Source organism: Boleophthalmus pectinirostris, unplaced genomic scaffold (assembly GCF_026225935.1).
Source record: "Boleophthalmus pectinirostris isolate CB_2022bp ecotype Guang Dong unplaced genomic scaffold, ASM2622593v1 HiC_scaffold_4, whole genome shotgun sequence".
NCBI lineage: Eukaryota > Metazoa > Chordata > Actinopteri > Gobiiformes > Gobiidae > Boleophthalmus > Boleophthalmus pectinirostris.
In genome coordinates this window covers 37,824,090-37,847,110 of record NW_026571353.1, presented here as the reverse complement: position 1 = coordinate 37,847,110, position 23,021 = coordinate 37,824,090, and the positions used below count along the sequence as shown (strand labels likewise).

The 23,021-nt window shown below is 40.3% G+C and overlaps 1 protein-coding gene across 31 annotated transcripts; it reads left to right on the top strand.

The window, feature by feature from the left end:
- Positions 1 to 1,984: 1,984 nt before the first annotated feature.
- LOC110162090 (NACHT, LRR and PYD domains-containing protein 3-like) lies at positions 1,985 to 22,646 on the top strand. 31 transcript variants are annotated; one of them, XM_055161230.1, is made up of 17 exons: positions 1,992 to 2,090; positions 4,562 to 4,609; positions 4,971 to 5,048; positions 5,787 to 5,864; positions 7,028 to 7,105; positions 7,889 to 7,966; positions 9,133 to 9,210; positions 9,993 to 10,070; positions 10,659 to 10,721; positions 11,257 to 11,328; positions 11,602 to 11,656; positions 12,618 to 12,810; positions 15,160 to 16,933; positions 18,388 to 18,555; positions 18,621 to 18,785; positions 19,093 to 19,139; positions 19,240 to 22,646. In XM_055161230.1, the coding sequence occupies exons 2-17, from the start codon at positions 4,593 to 4,595 to the stop codon at positions 19,998 to 20,000; spliced, it is 3,783 nt and encodes a 1,260-aa protein (XP_055017205.1). In that variant the 5' UTR covers positions 1,992 to 2,090; positions 4,562 to 4,592; the 3' UTR covers positions 20,001 to 22,646. The 31 variants fall into 31 exon arrangements, with proteins under 31 accessions (XP_055017214.1, XP_055017211.1, XP_055017236.1 ...); XM_055161231.1 differs by lacking the exon at positions 1,992 to 2,090 and adding an exon at positions 2,098 to 2,248; XM_055161232.1 differs by lacking the exon at positions 1,992 to 2,090 and adding an exon at positions 3,205 to 4,211.
- Positions 22,647 to 23,021: the final 375 nt, after the last annotated feature.

Genomic DNA, 23,021 nt, shown 5'->3' with positions numbered 1-23,021 from the left:
TGAAATCCCTCAGTCTCCCGGGTAGGATCCATAGCAAAGGAGAAATCTGATTCAGTGAATTGGACAAAAGTTTGATTGAAACACACTGAAATTACTCTGAAACTAACACCTACTCGTTTACAGTTTTTGTTTGTTAGATAGGTGTGTTGAACTGCACTAAGTGGGCACTGCAGTAGATGGTGTGAATCAAAAAGCTGGTATTGGTCAGTGTGTGTGGACTTCCTGAAGACCTCCTGGAGTCGCTGGTCTTCTTCTGTCGTTACTGCAAGATCTAAGAAAGCCAATGTTTTCTCCTTGGCGTCTCCATGAGTGAATTTGATGTTTGGATCTACAGCAGCTGTAAAAGGTTTCAAATCGTGCATTTTCATTTTATAAAAGTTATCATCAACATAAACGATACCAATGTGTGGGTGGAGTTCCTGGATAAGAGGCCAAGGCACTCTGTTCAAATTGTTCCATATGGGTCCGGTCAAGATGTAACGGAGGGAAACAGGGTCAGATTTTTTACATTCAAATGTCTCTTATTCAGAAACTAGAGGGACTATTGAAATAAGTAAGGTATCAGAATGTAGGAAAGAGTTAACACTCTAACAGGGTAAAGTTAAACCTGTGATATTCTTTCAAGTTGTTGACAAAAAATTTAAAAAACTCATGTCGGTAACGGAGGGAATGAAATATGCAGCACTTTTTGGGCAATAAATACAAACAGTGATAACTCTTGGTTCTCACTTACATATCCTTAACAAACTGGTTTGAATATTTGCTTCATATAGTTTTCTACCATATGGTACAAGATTAGGTTGAAAAACCTCTTACTTTTTGAGTAATGAGATTTTTTATTAAGAAAGGTCATGGTAACGGAGGGAAAAGTAACGGAGGGAAAATTGTGCAAACAAGTAGAAGGTGCAGGATTTTACATAATTTGTCAACTTCTTTCTTCTGAATACTTTAATATTACTTCAAAATGAAAGGAAACTATTTCTATAAAATATGTCAGTTCTTCCAAGCAAATTTTTATCATTTTAAATACATTTTTTTTTTTAAAATCCTGTACCTTCATCAGCAGTTCAAAGATCGAATAACACAAGATATGATGAAATTTATTTACATGATTTGCAGGTCTTTGAAATTTGGGAAATAATTTTTGTTCCATGTTTCATACATGGTCTGTTTAAAACGGATGGAACTTTAGAACCAAAAATGTTACAGAAAAAAGTTAAACAGTTTCATAAACTAGAGTACATATGTATCTGTTCAATACATTTTTATATCAGATGCATTAACTTGAATTTTTGGCCTTGCTGTTTACTTCTGCTTGACCAGGCTCATATACAAGTTTGCAATGATAGGAGAGAGCAGTGAGCCCAGGGCACAGCTGTGGATTTGCCTGTAGAAGTTTCCTCTGAACTGAATAAACACATTTCCAGCAGTTGGCCTAAAGGTGAAAGTTTGGTCCTCTCTTCTAGCTCAGTATCCTGCAGTAGTCTCCTCCTTGATGTCTCCACCGCTGCTGATGTAGAGATACAAGTGAAAGTTAAACTGGAGATGATTAACTTTGCTCACAGACAGAAACTCTTAACAAATACGGTGCTGTTTCAGTGCAGCTAGCTCCTCCTTCAAACATATTTAAGGCAGTGTTCACCAGTGTCTGACCAGAACTGAAGAAGCAGAATGTGCAAAAGTATTCACTCAAAAAAACCAAACCAAAACAAAAAAAAACAGCTATCTTACTTGAGTAGTACTTTTCCCAATCTTTTTACTCTTATTTACTTGGACTACTACTTTGAACTTCTACTTAAGTGACAGACAGATAAATAGATAGATTTAGATTTATTACATAAGTGCATTTTTGGCTGCATTACCACCTCTGATGCTGATTCTATGTAATAAACAAATTACAGCTCTAAAAGAGGATGATGCTTTTACAAAACAAATTAATTCCATTCATATTTTACACAGCCTTGTGATTGTGACGACTACGGGAGGAACGAGGAGGGAGAGAGGAAGGGTTTGCACGTGATGTAAAACGAAAGCGAAAGTAACTTCACAAAAGACGAGAGTCCATTTTGTAAGACTGCTGCAATGACGCAGTGAGTAACTTTAGCCAGGGTTTTATTGTTTTTGCCCTTCCGTGCCCTGCTCACTGTCCCGCGTGTGTCGGGTCTGCTTGTGGGTTGTGATTATGGTGACGTCGATACATTTTTCTTACTCCTCTCGATCCTCTCGGACTCCCCTTCACGAGGCTGAGGTCGGACTGCGCACTTGCAGTGTTCAGAAAAACTACACTTATAATTTGTATTTCTAGGAGCTATTTGCTTATTTTGTTGATTCTAAAATGTGTTTATTATTTTATTGTTAATATTATGTTTGGTATTGGTATACGTTGATATTATTTACGTTAGCACCTTTTTTGTTTTTCTTTTAATCTGGGTCACCTAGGGGATAAAAGAGGGTGGGCCACGTAGACCAGTGGACACTTGGGTGGGTTTATGGTTTTCACCAGTCGACAGGAGAGGCAGCAGGTGTATTGATTTGTTTGTTTTTTGTTTTTTTGTCACTGCGTAAACCACAAACCCATGGTGCTCAAAAGTGATTATTTGAGTTACATTTATTTCTGAGTTCACTCACCGCTTGTGTTTGTTACTTTTCTTTGACAAAAAATTCACCACAGTATTTGACACCACATTATAAAGTAGATCACACGTTTGAGATACCGTCTGATTATTATACAAGTGATGAGACGCTATGTTATGAAATCACAAACATTTAACACCGTTTAACCATGTCATGCTCCACCCATTTCCATAACGTGGCAGCTTCAAAAATCTAAGGCTGAACGTTCATAACATTCTGTTCCTACTTCTTGTTTACATTGTTCTCGATTTACCTACATTACACGCGTCATTTCACTCAGTGCACATCACGTGACACTGCACAACAACAGCGGGACAGGAAATCGTGTGTTTAATACAAAATAAAACGGCGCGCAAAGACGCAGCGGCTTCAGTATGTCTGCTCCTTTTTTATGATTTTTGTGTGTGTGTTTTTGCATCTTGTACGTAAAATTGACTTTAATATTCGCTACAACCGATAGGAATTTCTCTGAATTTCGTTATGCTATTCTATAATGACAATAAAGGCCTCACTACAGGTCTGAAGTACAGGTCTGAGGTTTAGATATAAAATGTACTGTGACTCTGCTACTACTAACATAATAATAATAATAATAATAATAATAAATTACAGCAAAGCAAAGATGAATAAGATTAAGGTGCCATTTAATGATGCTCTCTAAAGACTCCAAGGTGGGAAAGTGCGAGTGCTTTGTTTGTTACTGCAAATATTCCCATGTTCCAGGCTCTAACGAGGAACCTCACGTATAAATTTATGTGTAGGTTAAAGTGACAACCAATAATATTACTGACATCTAGAAATGTTGGAAGAGCCAGCTGTATGTATTTTAATTCTATCTGACCTTACGTAACTGTAGGTTGTTTGTGTGTGTGTGTGTGTGTGTGTGTGTGTGTGTGTGTGTGTGTGTGTGTGTGTGTGCTGGTGGGTTTATATATGAATGTAGTGTATTGTGGGTGTGTGTCTGTGTACAGTTTGGACCCCGAGTCTGTAAAATAAAGTAATAATAATCACAATCATAATAATAATTATTGTACAACCATAAACGAAAATATGTTTGTGCATGTATGTATATGTGTGTTATGCATATGTGTATAAACATTTATATTGAGTATACGTACTAGATATCTATGATGCGTATATGTATGTATGTATGTACATATGTGTGTGTATAAGTGTGTGTACATGCATATGTATGTATGTATGTGTGGATATATTTTTGTAAGCACTCCAAAGGTGATATTAAAAAAAAAAAACACGTGATTATGTAAAACAATTGGGGTAGGAATCCATTAGTTTTTTAAACTTCATCCTACTCCTTTTGAGCACCAGGTCCCAAATATGTTCATGTCCATATCACTGTTTTTATTATTGTTTTTGAATTTTGTTGTACCTGGCTCAAACAAATAAAATAAATAAAATGAAATGAAAAATAATATAGTAATTTAAATTCTCTGGATATAAGCTGTGGGTTATCTGTGTTTGAAACTTGAATCTTGTTGATTATGCCTGCAGCACTCTACCAAAAACAGGAAGGATACAGAAAAGGAAGGAGAATGAGCGCCAGGAAGCAGCTAAGGGTAGCAGACCTCTTAATGCGTGGCTAAAACCAAGTACGAGCACCAGAATTCATGAGAGAAAAGAACCGAAAATAAATATGCACACATGTTGCTGCTCCTCTATAATCATGCACATCCCTGATCAAAAAACATATGTTGTGTCCAATAAGACTTTATTTTTGGCAGGGCGCAGGGGAACCACGGTCTCTGATTGGCTGGTGACCAACAGTGTCTTCGCTGATTGGCTAGACAACCCTTACCTTTAGAATAAGATTGCACGCCTCACGCCATCTTTATTGCGAAACACGTGCTTGTTTGTTTCCTCACTTGGGTGGCTGACTATTCTAAAGATATTCTGTTGTTTTTTATAGGACTTCATACACTGTCACGTGCTGAAAGGAAATGGATTCAAATAAAAAGTAAGTTCAGAATATTGCTACGTTGCTACAGAGCTGAACACCTCTGGTTCCAGAAGTACAAGTCTCAAATACATCCAAGAAGATTAGAAATGAAACTGATATAAACTAATCAGATTTTATTGGAAAACATGTATCTGTAACATGACAAACACACACTGTTCACATTGTTTCACATTTTTTTGTATTTTCAACAAACACCTTGTTGTTTTCCTAACAACAAGTAACAAAATTCAGTTTAGGATTTAAACAGCAGGTGTGTTTAAGATGCCAAAATCCTTGCCTGGAAAAAACTGAAAAGGCATTTTGTGCATGTGTCCATAGCCAGTGTTCACTTTAGCCTGACCTCTGTGTTATGTTCCAGGAGACAATCAGCAGAGTCTGTGAGGAGTGATGACTCCAAAGGACTGCCCCCAGTTTTCAGTGATTTCATTGACCCACGGTAAAAACAATGAGACTAAACATTTGAGTAGGACCTGTAGTTAAGGTTATTTCTAGCACGTAACATTTCTAATATTCTAAGATCTTCAGGTTTGGAATAGTCCTGTTGTAGACCTGGTTTAGATCTGGTGGTACTTAGAAATCTGATTTCCATCCAAGAAAATTAGAAATCAAAATTTGACAAAGCTAATCAAATTTTATTGGAAAAAAAAAAAAAAAAAACTGAAGCTTGATAAACATACTGTATTGTTCCTATTTTTAGTATTATCATGCAGATTAGCCTCTGGTCTGCTTTTAAAGGAAACTTTTTAAAGAAATGGCCTGGAGTAGTAAGGAATATTTAAATCCTTGTACTATCTACATTGGTAGTAACAACATTAAGTGTAGAATTTGAATATTGTGTCGACACTAGGCTCTGGAGCGTCCCCTGCTGCTTTAGTCGGTGCAGAGAGTTTTTGTTGTTCCTCTGTTATAAATATGTAAAGAGCTGTAGGTTTGATCAGTGGCTTTGTTCACATACACACCGAAATCTGATTATTATCTGATTTCAGGATCTTTAAGATTATTTAAAATCTGCTAAATCTGATCTGAGGGGTCATGATCAGAAAGAAATCAGATGATTTTGCTGTTGTCATTTTCATAATTTTATAACTTCAAAATCAGAGAATAGTCAGATTTTGAGTGTGCATGTGTCTGTAGTCAGTGTTTGCTTTAGCCTGACCTCTGTGTTATGTTCCAGGAGACGATCAGCAGAGTCTGTGAGGAGTGATGACTCCAAAGGACTGCCCCCAGTTTTCAGTGATTTCATTGACCCACGGTAAAAACAATGAGACTAACATTTGAGTAGGACCTGCAGTTTATGGTTATTTCTAATGCTGTAACTGTGTTATGGCACCAGACAAAAAGTGTAGGTTTTGAAAACCTTGTGTAAAAATTCTTACATAAAAGCAACACTTTTTTTTTAATGTTTTTTTGAAAAGGTGCACTGTGTAACTTTTCTGTTGAAGGGTTTGGTTCCTGCTTGTTTCCATAGAGATGTTAGAGGTTTATCTGGAATGTTTCAGTACCCATGGGTGTCCTCCTGTCCTCCTAATGTCCTCACTCATCTCATACTTACACTGCTCTACCTCTTTTACTGGATTTCTACTTTCTCCTGCTTAAACGTGGCAGATTCTTTACATCCCTCTGACAGTTTCATGTTGTGGTTAGGTAGATTGCCAAGAGTTTTTGGGGGGCTGTAGGACATTTTTATGTGTTGTGGTCTTAAAACATATTTCATTAAAGCTGTAGTAAACTGCTCAGAGAAGTTTTAAGACTCAAAATGGGAAATACAACAAGCTTTCACGTCTGAATCATAGACTGTATAAATATGTACTGTTAAAAAAAATTAAAGGAACAATATTAAAACACATCAGATTTCAATGTGAAAAAATATGCTGGATATTTATACAAATATGGACAGGACAGTGTCTTAGGAACAAAAGAATGTCACCTCTTTTAATGGAAGTAATATTTTCAGCATACAGAGGGCTTCATTTCATAGACACTCAGAAAATCAAAGTAAAATAATGATGTGTCCAGTCCATTTTGCCAAAATGTAATTTCTGCAACTCAGAATGTTTCTCAATGTCTTGTATGGTCCTCACGTGCTTGTGTGCATGTTTGACATGCTGCTTTAGTCAGTGCAGAGAGTTTTTGTTGTTCCTCTGTTATAAATATGTAAAGAGCTGTAGGTTTGATCAGTGGCTTTGTTCACATACACACCGAAATCTGATTATTGTCTGATTTCAGGATCTTTAAGATTATTTAAAATCTGCTAAATGTGATCTGAGGGGTCATGATCAGAAAGAAATCAGATGATTTTACTGTTGTCATTTTCATAATTTTTATAACTTCAAAATCAGAGAATAGTCAGAGTTTGAGTGTGCATGTGTCTGTAGTCAGTGTTTGCTTTAACCTGACCTCTGTGTTATGTTCCAGGAGACGATCAGCAGAGTCTGTGAGGAGTGATGACTCCAAAGGACTGCCCCCAGTTTTCAGTGAATTCATTGACCCACGGTAAAAACAATGAGACTAAACATTTGAGTAGGACCTGTAGTTAAGGTTATTTCTAGCACACGTAACATTTCTGATATTTTCAAATATTATTGTTTTTTTGCTACATTGCTTGATCTTGACCTCTCAGAAGTGAAGCTCTTCAGGTTTGGAATAGTCCTGTTGTAGACCTGGTTTAGATCTGGTGGTACTTGGAAATCTGATTTCCATCCAAGAAAATTAGAAATCAAAGTCTGACAAAGCTAATCAAATTTTATTGGAAAAAAAAAAAAAAAAAAACTGAAGCTTGATAAACATACTGTATTGTTCCTATTTTTAGTATTATCATGCAGATTAGCCTCTGGTCTGCTTTTAAAGGAAACTTTTAAAGAAATGGCCTGGAGTAGTAAGGAATATTTAAATCCTTGTACTATCTACATTGGTAGTAACAACATTAAGTGTAGAATTTGAATATTGTGTCGACACTAGGCTCTGGAGCGTCCCCTGCTGCTTTAGTCGGTGCAGAGAGTTTTTGCTGTTCCTCTGTTATAAATATGTAAAGAGCTGTAGGTTTGATCAGTGGCCTTGTTCACATACACACCGAAATCTGATTATTATCTGATTTCAGGATCTTTAAGATTATTTAAAATCTGCTAAATCTGATCTGAGGGGTCATGATCAGAAAGAAATCAGATGATTTTGTTGTTGTCATTTTATAACATCAAAATCAGAGAATAGTCAGATTTTGAGTGTGCATGTGTCTGTAGTCAGTGTTTGCTTTAGCCTGACCTCTGTGTTATGTTCCAGGAGACGATCAGCAGAGTCTGTGAGGAGTGATGACTCCAAAGGACTGCCCCCAGTTTTCAGTGATTTCATTGACCCACGGTAAAAACAATGAGACTAAACATTTGAGTAGGACCTGCAGTTTATGGTTATTTCTAATGCTGTAACTGTGTTATGGCACCAGACAAAAAGTGTAGGTTTTGAAAACCTTGTGTAAAAATTCTTACATAAAAGCAACACTTTTTTTTAATGTTTTTTTGAAAAGGTGCACTGTGTAACTTTTCTGTTGAAGGGTTTGGTTCCTGCTTGTTTCCATAGAGATGTTAGAGGTTTATCTGGAATGTTTCAGTACCCATGGGTGTCCTCCTGTCCTCCTAATGTCCTCACTCATCTCATACTTACACTACACTGCTCTACCTCTTTTACTGGATTTCTACTTTCTCCTGCTTAAACGTGGCAGATTCTTTACATCCCTCTGACAGTTTCATGTTGTGGTTAGGTAGATTGCCAAGAGTTTTTGGGGGGCTGTAGGACATTTTTATGTGTTGTGGTCTTAAAACATATTTCATTAAAGCTGTAGTAAACTGCTCAGAGAAGTTTTAAGACTCAAAATGGGAAATACAACAAGCTTTCACGTCTGAATAATAGACTGTATAAATATGTACTGCAAAAAAAATTAAAGGAACAATATTAAAACACATCAGATTTCAATGTGAAAAAATATGCTGGATATTTATACAAATATGGACAGGACAGTGTCTTAGGAACAAAGGAATGTCACCTCTTTTTATGGAAGTAATATTTTCAGCATACAGAGGGCTTCATTTTATAGACACTCGGAAAATCAAAGTAAAATAATGATGTGTCCAGTCCATTTTGCCAAAATGTAATTTCTGCAACTCAGAATGTTTCTCAATGTCTTGTATGGTCCTCACGTGCTTGTGTGCATGTTTGACATGCTGCTTTAGTCAGTGCAGAGAGTTTTTGTTGTTCCTCTGTTATAAATATGTAAAGAGCTGTAGGTTTGATCAGTGGCCTTGTTCACATACACACCGAAATCTGATTATTGTCTGATTTCAGGATCTTTAAGATTATTTAAAATCTGCTAAATGTGATCTGAGGGGTCATGATCAGAAAGAAATCAGATGATTTTACTGTTGTCATTTTCATAATTTTATAACTTCAAAATCAGAGAATAGTCAGAGTTTGAGTGTGCATGTGTCTGTAGTCAGTGTTTGCTTTAACCTGACCTCTGTGTTATGTTCCAGGAGACGATCAGCAGAGTCTGTGAGGAGTGATGACTCCAAAGGACTGCCCCCAGTTTTCAGTGATTTCATTGACCCATGGTAAAAACAATGAGACTAAACATTTGAGTAGGACCTGTAGTTAAGGTTATTTCTAGCACATAACATTTCTGATATTTTCAGATATTATTGTTTTTTTGCTACATTGCTTGATCTTGACCTCTCAGAAGTGAAGCTCTTCAGGTTTGGAATAGTCCTGTTGTAGACCTGGTTTAGATCTGGTGGTACTTGGAAATCTGATTTCCATCCAAGAAAATTAGAAATCAAAGTCTGACAAAGCTAATCAAATTTTATTGGAAAAAAACAACAACAAAAAATGAAGCTTGATAAACATACTGTATTGTTCCTATTTTTAGTATTATCATGCAGATTAGCCTCTGGTCTGCTTTTAAAGGAAACTTTTTAAAGAAATGGCCTGGAGTAGTAAGGAATATTTAAATCCTTGTACTATCTACATTGGTAGTAACAACATTAAGTGTAGAATTTGAATATTGTGTCGACACTAGGCTCTGGAGCGTCCCCTGCTGCTTTAGTCGGTGCAGAGAGTTTTTGTTGTTCCTCTGTTATAAATATGTAAAGAGCTGTAGGTTTGATCAGTGGCCTTGTTCACATACACACCGAAATCTGATTATTATCTGATTTCAGGATCTTTAAGATTATTTAAAATCTGCTAAATCTGATCTGAGGGGTCATGATCAGAAAGAAATCAGATGATTTTGTTGTTGTCATTTTATAACATCAAAATCAGAGAATAGTCAGAGTTTGAGTGTGCATGTGTCTGTAGTCAGTGTTTGCTTTAGCCTGACCTCTGTGTTATGTTCCAGGAGACGATCAGCAGAGTCTGTGAGGAGTGATGACTCCAAAGGACTGCCCCCAGTTTTCAGTGATTTCATTGACCCACGGTAAAAACAATGAGACTAACATTTGAGTAGGACCTGCAGTTTATGGTTATTTCTAATGCTATAACTGTGTTATGGCACCAGACAAAAAGTGTAGGTTTTGAAAACCTTGTGTAAAAATTCTTACATAAAAGCAACACTTTTTTTTTATGTTTTTTTGAAAAGGTGCACTGTGTAACTTTTCTGTTGAAGGGTTTGGTTCCTGCTTGTTTCCATAGAGATGTTAGAGGTTTATCTGGAATGTTTCAGTACCCATGGGTGTCCATTAGGTGTTTAGATCTGGTGGTACTTGGAAATCTGATTTCCATCCAAGAAAATTAGAAATCAAAGTCTGACAAAGCTAATCAAATTACTAAACATTTCCATAGAGATGTTATAGCTTTATCTGGAATGTTTCACTGTACAGCATTAAACTTTACCTTCTCCATGGAGACAAGCAGGTGACATAACCTGGCCCAGTTCACAGGTCTGTTCTGTGGAGACTGTATTTCATTTCATTTGTTTTTCAAATTTACAGAATATAGTATATTTAGAAAAAATGTTTACTTACTGGACACACACACGGAATGTTGAACCATTTTTATTTTATAGGTCTACATTGACCTTGAAGAGTGATGACTCTAAAGGTCTGCCTCCAGTCTTCAGAGAACCACCGTAAGATCAAACATCAGTTCTCATGGGTGTCCATTAGGTGTCCCCCTGTCCTCCTAATGTCCTCACTCATCTCATACTTACACTGCTCTACCTCTTTTACTGGATTTCTACTTTCTTCTGCTTAAACATGGCAGGTTCTTTACATCCCTCTGACAGTTTCATGTCACAGTTGGGTAGTTTGCCAAGTTTTCTGGGGACTGTAGGACATTTTTATGTGTTGTGTTCTTAAAATGTATTTCATTAAAGCTGTAGTAAACTGTCAGAGAAGTTTTAATAGACTCAGAATGGTGGTTCATCTGTGTGAATGTATTCAGCCCTCAGGGAAATATAATAATAATAATCTCCATAGAGACAAGCAGGTGACATAACCTGGCTAAATCGGAGAGGTGACTATGCTTAAACTGCAGATGCATCTTATGTTTCATTTAGGGATTATAGCATAGTTAAAAAGTGTTTACTGGACACAGACAGTGTGCACCTTAAAGAACAGGATTATACATGTCAGATACACCATGAACCTTTTTTTATTTTACAGTTCTACATTGTCGTTGAAGAGTAATGACTCTAAAGGTCTGCCTCCTGTCTTCAGTGAACTACCAGCTCCACTGTAAGCACAGACACAACAAACACAACAAACAAACACCCATGGGTCTCCATTAAGTGGTCCTCTGTCCTCGTAATGTCGTCCCTCACCTCATACTCATACGTACTGTGTCTTTAAATAACAATCAGTCAGAAAAAGAACAAAATGATCCACCACTGGAAACTAAACACTGACCTCAATATATTGCCATTCTAACTATGTTTCAATTATGTTAAGTAATTTCTGCCTTATTTTGTGTTTGGTGTTTTTAATATTTAATGTTTGTGATTTGTTCAGAGATGAGAGCCTAAAGGGAGGGCCTACTCTCACTGAACTGGATGCCATATTCAGGGTAAGTCTGCCCTTTCCTATGTTCAGGACTAAACCAGGACTAAACCAGGACTGGACCAGGACTGGACCAGGACTAAACCAGGACTGGACCAGGACTAAACCAGGACTTAACTAGTGTCATTAGCAGAGTATAAATATATATACACCGCAGCCGTCAAGCTGATCACCTGCGCTGATGGTTTTATGTGATAAATACTCTAAAGTCTCTCTCAGCCTGGTCTGTCCAGGAAACGGCAGTTGTTTCCATGGCAACAGACGCTCTGGACGCACATCAAGTATTTTTCTCCCGTTCATCCGTGGCATTCAAGATGAGCGTCAGGGGCGTCTAAACACAAATGCAAAGGTGTCCAACTAGAGGCGTCCAGTGCATTTTGGTCACTGCCTAAACCCCAGCACCTGCTGCCAGTCATGAACCAGTGCTAGTGCAGCCTCTGCAGCTCAGGGAGGGAATTCTGAAGGTTCTGAGCTTTCACATGAGGCTTGTCCATAAACTGAGAATGAGACAGACTTGTACTAGTATGTGTCATTTATCTGCAGGATAAGACACTGGCAACACAGGTTCAGTTGTGATTGTATTTCCTTATTTTTATATGAATGCTCAAGCCCAGTCTGTAACTCCTCATTTACTCCACAGCCCTGTGTTAGTATAAATAATAACTCTAGGTTTAGTTCAGGCAGATTTATTCAGTCACCACCATGTTCTTGTGCACTGCAAAAACAGTGACTCTCTCATAACATCCAGGCATGTGACAAGTGTAAAAGGAGCTGTAGGGCCCCCTAGCTGTGAGGCAGGTTAGAGCTAACACCCTGCACTAGAAGTACACTCATTCATGGACACACAGCTCACTACAGTCAGGTCACAGGTCACATGGTTTATTTACTCATAATCAGCATGGTGTGTATAAATTGTGCTCAGATAAACCTTATCTGGTCTGTTGGGCTCATTGTTCTCTCTGTTACAGATTCTGGAGCAGCAGGTCCTGAGTTTTGTCCAACAGCAGCTGCAAAGGCTCCACAGGCTACTGGCCTCAGATTACCCAGAATTCTCCGAGGTTGAAGAAGAGGAACTGAGCAGCAGAGAGGCGGTTCTTAACATCACCCTGGACTTCCTGAAGAGGATGAACCAGGAGCATCTGGCCCAGCGCCTGCTAAACAGTAACATGCCTTTTCCATTAGTCCCCACTAAATATAAACTAAATATGCTTATATCAATAACAATGATAATACCATTTGACTATGTACTTCCATTATAAGTGGTGCTATTTAGTTTTAGGCAGAAGAGACACGCTCTGCTCTGTGAAACTGTAACCATAAAAATCATCTTCATATAAACATCACAGCTTCTCCATCAGCTGATGAAACAGAGCCTCAGGAGCAGACTGCTGGGATCTCTTATCATATTGAACTAGGGTATAGCTCATGAATTGGACTAGCGGCCAGTGCATTGTTACTACAGTGAAAAAAAATCTTCTGTGGCCTAGAATTTTTTTTCTTCCACAGAGCCCAATGTAATTTCACTGCTCGCGTTTGGCTGACAGGGACCTACAGTTTTCACGAAGTTTGGATTTTGTGGTGATTTTGGCTTATTCACAGCTCATAAACCTTTTCTCAGCAAAAAATCCTTCAGTTGTCTTCTTAAAAACAGCTTTGTTAGTTTCGGTTCACTCTGCTCTAGCTACTCTTGCTGTGATTGGTCAGGGTGGCCCTGTTTGAGTTCCACTTGTGAATATGGAGCTAGTTCCTAAAGATTTACAGGAGACATAAACTACACTCAAGAGACACCTAAAATAAAGGGTTAAAATACGACTCAGGCCTCCTCCCAGAACAGAGCTGCCGGCGTAAGGTGCCTGGAAGCATCAGAGACAACAATCTCATGGGACTTTCTACTATCACTGATTAAGAAAATAAAACTGGAGAATGTAGTAAGTACAGCGAAGTGGGCGTGTACCGGTGGAGCTAGCAGTTGATCAGTCAAATATGGCGTCTTGAAAATAAACGATTAAACATGACTCAAAGATGCACGAGTTACTCCAATTAAAACTTCTGAGGGTCAATGTGAAGAAACTACCATAACATGGTTCGAGGCTCTGAAAAGTGCATTTTGCAGAGTAGGTGAGCTTTAAAAGAGAAGAGCCAACTGTGTGCATGTGAGTGTGGGGGTGTGCATGCTGAGGTCACGGAGGTGTTTTAGGTGGAGCTAACCCAGCAGCTTTCTGGATATACCGCAGTTGTCTTACAACTCATTTGAAGAGACCAGTGAGAAAGCCATTACAGTAGTTTAACCTACTGGAGACAAACTCATGGAAGTCTGGTTTAGACAGTGTACCTTTATACATTTTATACCTTTATACTTTTGATATTTACAGTGTTATGGCTATGGAGGGACTTATACAGAATGATGAGGCACTAGAAATGTATGAATGAATGCATTTATGTATCAATTTCTTCACATGCACAAAGGAATCAAAATGGGACCTGTCACTCCATCTGTGCATTTATAAACACATATAACATGGGGGTACTAGACATGGACAGGACCGGAAGACAGGTAGCAGAGGAAGAAACACCACAACATAACATGAGGATAGGGGGGAGGAGAAAAACAGCCCCCAGACCATGCTCCTGACGGGGCTTAATATGGAAACAGCACACACACACACACACAAAACACCTCCACGACATCAGCACACAGTCAAAACACAGTACAGGCGCTATGACTAGACTTGCGACTGGGGAGGGTGGGGGGGTGGAGTTGAACCAACATAGACAGGCAGACATCTGGATCCAGTCGTCCATCGTGTAGCCCACCATGAAAGTTCCGGGGGGGGGCACCCAGGTTCGTCCGAGCCTGAGTTTCTTGTTGAGAAAATGGTGTCAGTTGCATTTAGAGATCAACTTATCAAATCCATAGTTAATTTATGTTCAGAGAGCAGAGCGGAGAGAGTCTCTCAAAAGTATAAAACGCTAGACGAGACAGAGAGGCAAAGCAGAGAAGAGATAAGGGCAGGAGAGGAGAGAAAACACGTCCATGTGGGCTGTGCTGGGGGTGGGCAGCCGGTGGAGGTCTCTAAGGACTGAGGTGATGTGTTCACATGAGGAGGTGGGCGGCAGAGTTCTGGATGCACTGGAGTCAGAGAAGAGTTTGAAAGGACTATAGAGCAGATTGGTTGGTAAATCTGCCTGCCAAACACAGGCAGTGGAAATCAGAGGCCCATAAGTCTCGTGTTCATAGGGCCGGTACAGAACAGAACCGCGAGAACCCTGAGGGGTCCAAAGCGGACTGCTTGAGGAACTTCCTTCCAAAGTGCTTGGAATGATTGGGACCTGGGACCGGCTCGTCCTTGGATGCATGCAGTCATTGGATGACCAGCAGCGCGCCAGTAGAGTTGAAGAAACAGTGTGCAGCATGAATGAATTTCCTTCACACAGGATTACCTTAGCCACTGATTTGGTGATTTACAAAAGGTAAATCTTTATGTAATAATTTTTTGTGTTTGTTTTCAGGAAGTTTTGGAGTTTGCAAAGATAAACTGAAGGTGAATCTGCTGCAGAGGTACAGCCGTGTGTTTGAGGGCGTGGCTAAAGCAGGAGACTCCGCCTCCCTGACCCAGATTTATACAGAACTCTACATCACAGAGGGCGGAGCCTCAGAGGTCAACCAGGAACATGAGGTAAGACACATGGAGGCCATGTCCAGCAGACCGGCCACTCCAGAGATCACCGTCCCATGTGAAGACCTCTTTAGAGCCCACCCACAACCACCACAGCCAGTCAGATTTGTGTTGACGACGGGTGTGGCCGGCGTGGGGAAAACAGTGCTGACTCAGAAGTTCAGTCTGGACTGGGCTGAAGGCCGGGCCCATCAGGACTTTCATCTGCTGTTCCCGTTCACTTTCAGAGAGCTCAATGTGCTCAGAGACTCACAGTTCAGCCTGGTGGAGCTGCTGCACCACTTCTTCAGTCCATCCAAAGGTCTCTGCAGCTTCCAACATCTCCGCGCGCTGTTCATCTTTGACGGTCTGGACGAGTGCAGACTTCCGCTGGACTTCAGCCAAACCCGGGTCCTGACCGACCCCACAGAGTCCACCTCAGTGCACGTGCTGCTGGTGAACCTCATCAGGGGGAGCCTGCTTCCCTCCGCTCGCCTCTGGATAACCACGCGCCCCGCCGCGGCCAATCAGATCCCTGCTGAGTGCGTCTCCATGGTGACAGAGGTCAGAGGGTTCACCAACCCGCAGAAGGAGCAGTACTTCAGGAAGAGGTTTAGAGACCAGGCCACAGTTATCATCTCCCACATCAAAGCAAACAGATGCCTCCACATCATGTGCAGCATCCCAGTCTTCTGCTGGATCCTCTCCACAGTTCTACAGAAGCTTCTGGAACAAACAGAGAAACCAGAGCTGCCTCGGACTCTCACACAGGTGTATGTCCACTTCCTGGTCGTGCAGGCTAAAGTCAAGAACATCAAGTATCACCAGGGATCAGGGCCAGACCTTCACTGGATTCCAGAGACCAGGGAGATGGTGCGGTCTCTGGGGAAACTGGCCTTTGAGCAGCTGCAGAAAGGAAACCGGATCTTCTACGAGAGTGACCTGAGCGAGTGTGGGCTGGACGCTGCAGCGGCCTCAGTGTACTCCGGAGTGTTCACACAGGTCTTTAGAGAGGAGCCAGGCCTGTACCAGGATAAGGTCTACTGCTTCATCCATCTGAGTGTGCAGGAGTTTCTGGCTGCTCTTCACGTCCATCAGACCTTCTTCAGCTCTGGAGAGAACCTGCTGAAGCCACCACACTCCTCTGAGAGGCTTGGATCAAAACTTAGGATGATGCATCTTGGATTGTTCAAAATGCCAACAAGAGAGGCAGAATTCTACTGCTCTGCTGTAGACCAGGCCTTACAGAGTCCAAACGGACACTTGGACCTGTTCCTGCGTTTCCTCCTGGGGCTGTCTCTGCCGACCAATCAGAGGCTGCTGCATGGTCTGCTGACTCAGACAGGAAGTGAATGGACCAATCAGGAGACAGTACATTACATCAAACAGAAGATGAATGAAAAGGGTTTGTCTGCACAGGCAAACCTGAACCTGCTCCACTGTCTGAACGAGCTGAACGACCACAGTCTTGTGGAGATACCGAGATACATGACAGAGGGACATCTCTTTGAGAGGTCCTTTCTCTTACTGTCCTCAGGCTGGGATGAGTTTGACCTGAGGAGAAACGGTGGCTCAGAAGAAGCTCTCCTGAAGCTACTGCTGAGCGTTAAATCCTCCACCAAATCCATGTAAGTAAAATAATCAATAATATACAATATTTTTATCACACAAACAGTTTAAATAGCATCTCCTTTTCTGCTGGGAGGTTATTGACACAATGTGAAACTTATCGAATAGAATGAACAGTTTTTAATACTAATTACTTCTAAAAATATTCACGCTTGCATTTTTGAATTCAATGTCAAGTCTTTATCATCCAATTTCAAAATTCATAAATTCATCCATGATAAAAAATAGATTTCTGTGGTGCTCAGATCTCCTCCAAACTCCCAAGAGCAAAGAACTTGCACCCCTCTTTATTAAGTATGTAAAAATAACCAAAATATTGTGATATTGTATTGTCAATAGCCTCACAATAATATCGCAGACCATCACTCTATATCGAATTACAAGTCTCTTCACTTAATGATTTATGAATAGTTATGGTGGGAACAAGATAAACCATGATCCTTGGCTCCGTTTCAGTGCATTTAAGAGAAAAAGTAGCATATTCACAGTTTTGTTAACCTCCACCAAATATCACAATAAATATCGTATTGTGATGTATTGTGAAAATATTGTACCAAGAAATTTGGATATCGTTACATCCCTACTCTTTATACTCTTAGTGTATTCACAACTTACACAACTTATCATATGCAATACATGAAAGCAGGAAGAATTTTTTTTTTTTTGCAATAGTGTTCAGGTTTTTGTTATTTTTGTTGTAATACTAAATAATAGTGGCAGGTGCCATGAAGCCCTTTAAACCAAGTTCATTAATCATCAGTATTATTCATATTCTCTATTTAAGGTATTTAAGGTATCGTTCTTTGTGAAGCCCTCAGACAACAGCAGATTTATCAGCCCATACACTTACACTGACTTATGGTGATATTTCTACTGTGACAAGTTGTTGCATTCTTAGTTTACAGTAGTTTATATGTTTACATTTTAGTATCTGCACTTTATGAAACACACTAATGTTTGCACCAAAGCCACACTTTCTGTTTAATTCTTTGTCATTTCACTGTAACAATGACAATTAGTCACATGGTAAATGGTCACATTTTTCTATAGCGCTTTTCCACCTTCAAGTCACTCAAAGCACTTTACAACACGGAACCACTCACCCATTCACACACACATTCACACACCAGTGTACGCAGACACTGTGGGCAAGGTGGGTTAAGTGTCTTGCCCAAGGACACAACAACAGCATTCATCTGTGGGAGCTGGAATCACACCAGCCAACCTGTGGGTCAGTGGATCTGACCGCTCAACCTGTGATGTTTATGTCGAGAGCTGGATTCGAGTGGGCGAATGCTCTACCAACTGAGCTACTGCCGCCCCGTCCTTGAATCCTGGATCTTAACACATGGCAATAGTCATTATGTCCCATCTGTAACGCGTCTTTGTGACATAAGTCTGTGAAAAGTGCTATTTAGATAAAAACTTACTTCCTTACTTCCTCTGTCCTCAGTCTCTCTGGCTGTGGCCTGTCCCCTGACAGCTGTGCTCCTCTGGCCTCAGTCCTCAGCTCCTCCAGTCTCACACATCTGGATCTCAGTCACAACGACCTCCAGGACTTAGGAGTGAAGCTGCTGTGTGATGGACTCAAGCGCACCCCCTGCAGACTGGAGACACTCAGGTGAGAGTCTTTCATGGCGCACTCTGCCCCCTTGTGTCCACATGAGTGTAATTCTGTGTCTTTAGGCTGTCTGGATGTCTGGTCTCAGAGAGGGGCGGGGCCGCTCTGGCCTCAGCTCTGAGCTCCGCCGCCTCCCACCTCAGAGAGTTAGACCTGAGCTACAACCATCCAGGACCCTCAGCAGAGCTCCTGACCGCTCTACGGGACCAACGCCCCCTGCTGTCTGTCAGGTGAGACCACACTGCCCCTGCTGTCTGTCAGGTGAGACCACACTGCCCCCTGCTGTCTGTCAGGTGAGACCACACCCCCTGCTGTCTGTCAGGTGAGACCACACTGCCCCCTGCAGTCTGTCAGGTGAGACCACACTGCCCCCTGCAGTCTGTCAGGTGAGACCACACTGCCCCCTGCTGTCTGTCAGGTGAGACCACACTGCCCCCTGCAGTCTGTCAGGTGAGACCACACTGCCCCCTGCAGTCTGTCAGGTGAGACCACACTGCCCCCTGCAGTCCATTTGTGAGAGAGTTTTGTGTGTTTCAGGTTGGATCCTGCAGGTGAACGTTGGATGGTCCCTGGACTGAAGAAGTGTGAGTTAAATTTTTACTTAACTTCATTCTATGTTTTTTTTATTTTATTTCTAAAAACAAAAATTGACTAAAGTCACCTCATTTGTCTGTTGTTGCTCAGATTTCTGTGAGCTCACTCTGGATCGAGATATTCCAGACCCAATACTCAGAATATCTGAAGACTGCAAGAACGTGACACTTCTGTACAGCTTTAAGAAGAATCGTCGATTTCTGAGTGATCCTTCGGCTGACAAAAGACAAATGATGCATAAACAAGATTCTCACTCAGAACACATTGTGTTGTGTTCCACGGGACTGACCGGGCGCTGTTACTGGGAGGTGGATTGGGAGTGTGCCGAAAGGAAGGTACATGGTTCTAGGAGATTTAAGTATGCAACCATTGATGATTGTGCTGTTATAGCAGTGGGTTACAAGGGTCAAGTGCACAGAGAAGACAGGATTTTTGGAAGTTATTCTGAGTTCTGGAGTCTGAGGGTTTGTGTTGACAGATTCTCATTTTATCACAATGACAAACGAAGTCTCGTCATCCCCCACAGCTCCTCCCTCCCCCACAGCCCCTTCAGCCCTTCAGGTAGAGTGGGCGTGTTCCTGGACTCAGAGGCAGGTTCTTTGTCCTTCTATCGAGTTCTTTCTGATGGAAAACTGTCCCATCTCCACACGTTCTGCTCCACATTCACAGAGCCACTGTTTCTTGGGTTGAGCCTAAACCACCGTGTGTCAGTGTCTCTGTGCGAGCGTCGTGGAGAGCCGCTCAGGAGGATGCCGAGTGCATTTGATATGATGGAATATGATGTATTTGATATGATGGAAGCAGATGAAGTCCCTTGGTCACGACGCAGTTCATTCGATTTTTGGCTGTGAGTCCGAGGAGCAGACTAGCATGTTGGATATTTACTTCAGGACAGAATTTGTGTAAAACCGCTCCACTGACCACAAGAGGCTTAGCTTCAGATCACACTGTGGAGCCAACACATGGCTCCTGTGCACTTTAAACAGATTTAATCCACACACGTTTGTTAGGGCTGAGGCGAGACAGACTTTTCACGAGACGAGACACAAGAAATCATTTAGATCATCATTCAGATTTTTTATTATTATGTTTGTTTGTTTTTACCATAATGTACCTTACATTTTGCACATTTGCAACCTGCTTTTCTCATTTTTCTCAAAATTCTAAATGAAAAATTCACCTTGCAAATATTCAACTGATATACTTCTGAGTCCTCAAGTTCAACAGCTCAGAGCAGTGAGGATATACCCTGATTCATCAGCCGGTTTCACTTCGTAGAAACCATCTGACCTCGCAGCATTAGGATTCGTTCGCTCAACAGTAGGCAGGTACTTTTTTTATTTAACCAATCGCTGCTATTTGGTCGTGACATATGTAATGCGCCACTAACGGGTCTAACTGGTATATTAAGCTTTTCCCGAATCCCGTAGGAAGAAGGACAATAACGTCTTTCCTCTTGATGAAATTCACTAAACATTCTTTTTGTTTCGGCTTTAAATCCTCAATCTCAGGAATCGTTGACAATACTGAATGTATGGCACTTTAGGGGTTTTTGCGAACTGTCTAAGTGTATTTTGATTCCTGATTTAGTCGCTGGAGAGAAATGAAATTGAGTGGAGACACTAGGTGGCACCAGCCTGACTAGTGGGGATAGGGGGTAGGTGAAAACTGGAATTTTCTCAGCGCTTAAGCCTCAAATGCACGACAATAAACGATTAAACAAACATGTAGAAATCATTGAAAATACAACTTAGTTAACAATGAGCTATTTATTATAGCATAGTTTAAACTCAGTGAACATTAATGCAAATTCAAATAAATGTGATAAAGTTTGTGGATCAGAAGTTTGGAGATTTCCATATTTTCCTAAAGCATTTTTCTGTACAGCTTTACAAGTTAGTCTGTAATTTTTCTGTATATGGTTTATATAAATGATTTTTTACATATTGCAGTGTACATTATCCATTTACATTTCTTTAAGACTGTTACTTTTCAGTCTATCTTTAACACATAAATCCAAAGTTCTTCTCTCCACCTTGTGATGTCATGTGGTAAACCAGGAAATATTATTGTGTTTTTAAACTCCATACACTTTCAATAGAATCATTTCGACAATTTCAGCCCTGGAATTGCCCATCTCTGCTGAACTAAAGGTAAAATGTAGCCGTTAACCCGAAAACTACCACTTCATGACCTCCCAAGGTGTAACAGAGCATTTTGAGAGATCGCTTAGCCGAGCACAAATATGTGATTAGGGTTAAGGACCAGGACTACCCAATCGTTCACCATTTTTGTGAAAATCATAATAGCAATGACACTCTGCTTCACACTGAAGGTACTGAACATGTGAAACTACTGGCAAGAGGTGGAGACAGACTTCAGAAATTAAATCAAAGAGAAGCTTTCTGGATTCATAAACTAAGAGCATGTGAGCATCCAGGTTTGAATGAGGACTTTGATCTGTCCTTTTTTTTTTTTTTTTATAAATGTTACATTTATGACCACTGTAGGCTGTATTATGATGATAATAATGTTGTTGTTGTTTTATGTTTTTTTTTTCTTCATTATATTAGTGTGAATGCCTATGCGCATTTAAATATGGGTATTGTGTATACATATATTTTTTTGCCTGTGCCACGTCCTGTGCTGCTGATTGTGCACGTGTTTTATTTGCCTCCAATCAACTCCAGTCTACTATTGGTTGGTGTGTTGTACTTAAAGTCCATGTCCAGGCTCTGTTTTTTAATTAAGCCCTGATGAAGACCAGTTAAGGTCGAAACATGTTGGCTTTGGCCTTTTACTATATTTTTCCTCGTGTGATTTTTACCTTTTTTTTTTTTTCTTCTTTGGAATGTCTGGAGTCCTGTTGTGTTTGAGTTTTGATCCTTTTTCCGAGAGCGTCCTCTACCTGCTCCCACTGATTGGAACACCTGCAGCAAACAGCCACATTTTAGTTCTTTCTAGAGTATTTTGAGCTTTGGAGATGTAGACAGACTAATGATAGGTGTAAATGAAACAAAACACAACTCCAGATATGTTTTTGAGAAGGTAACAATAAAAAAAAAAGTTGTAAAAGTGATGTAAATGTTGTCTGTCAGTTCCACCTGTAGTTCCTGATGTGACCTCTTGGTGGTAGTGTGTCGTTAGAATCGTTTAAAATGTTGTACGCGTGTCCTTAGGTGCCACTTTCTCAGTAAATTATGCGTGAGTTGTGCAGTCATTCAAATGTAAATCAAATTATGTTGAAATTATTTCAAATTGCCTTCAAAACGAAATGAAAAACTGCTCCAAAATCAGCTTTTCCTCAGAGACTGTAACCCACACACGACTGCTCCTCACATACTTGTTTTGTCTGACCTTGTTCTGTTCTGTTATTAAGTTTATTATTATTATTATTATTAGTAGTAGTAGTAGTAGTAGTAGTAGTATTAAATGTATTGTTGCTAATAAAAGCATGTAAATTGCCAATAAATAAAAACAATCTGGAAAATCTACAACTGTCTATAACGCTTTTGTTTATTATTATTTACCTGCTCGCTCTCCTCCTCTCTCTGGAATGTTCCGCAGTATAGCATTATCCATCTCCATGGCAACAAGCAGGCGACGACACCAGACCGAGCTACAGGTCAGGTCTGTGGAGCGGTGAGCCCCCCTACCCCCAACGTTTTTCAAAGTAGTTTACAGCAAAGAAATCACGTTTAACGGAATAAATGGAAGATATAGTAGATACGGTATGTTTAAAGTCATAATGTGGAATATTCAAAGCAATAAAATCTCCATGGTGACAAGCAGGTGGCGCACCTTTCACCAGAGATACACAGTGAACATAACATGGTCACTTTCACTGTTTTCATAGTAAAGTGCAGCATAAA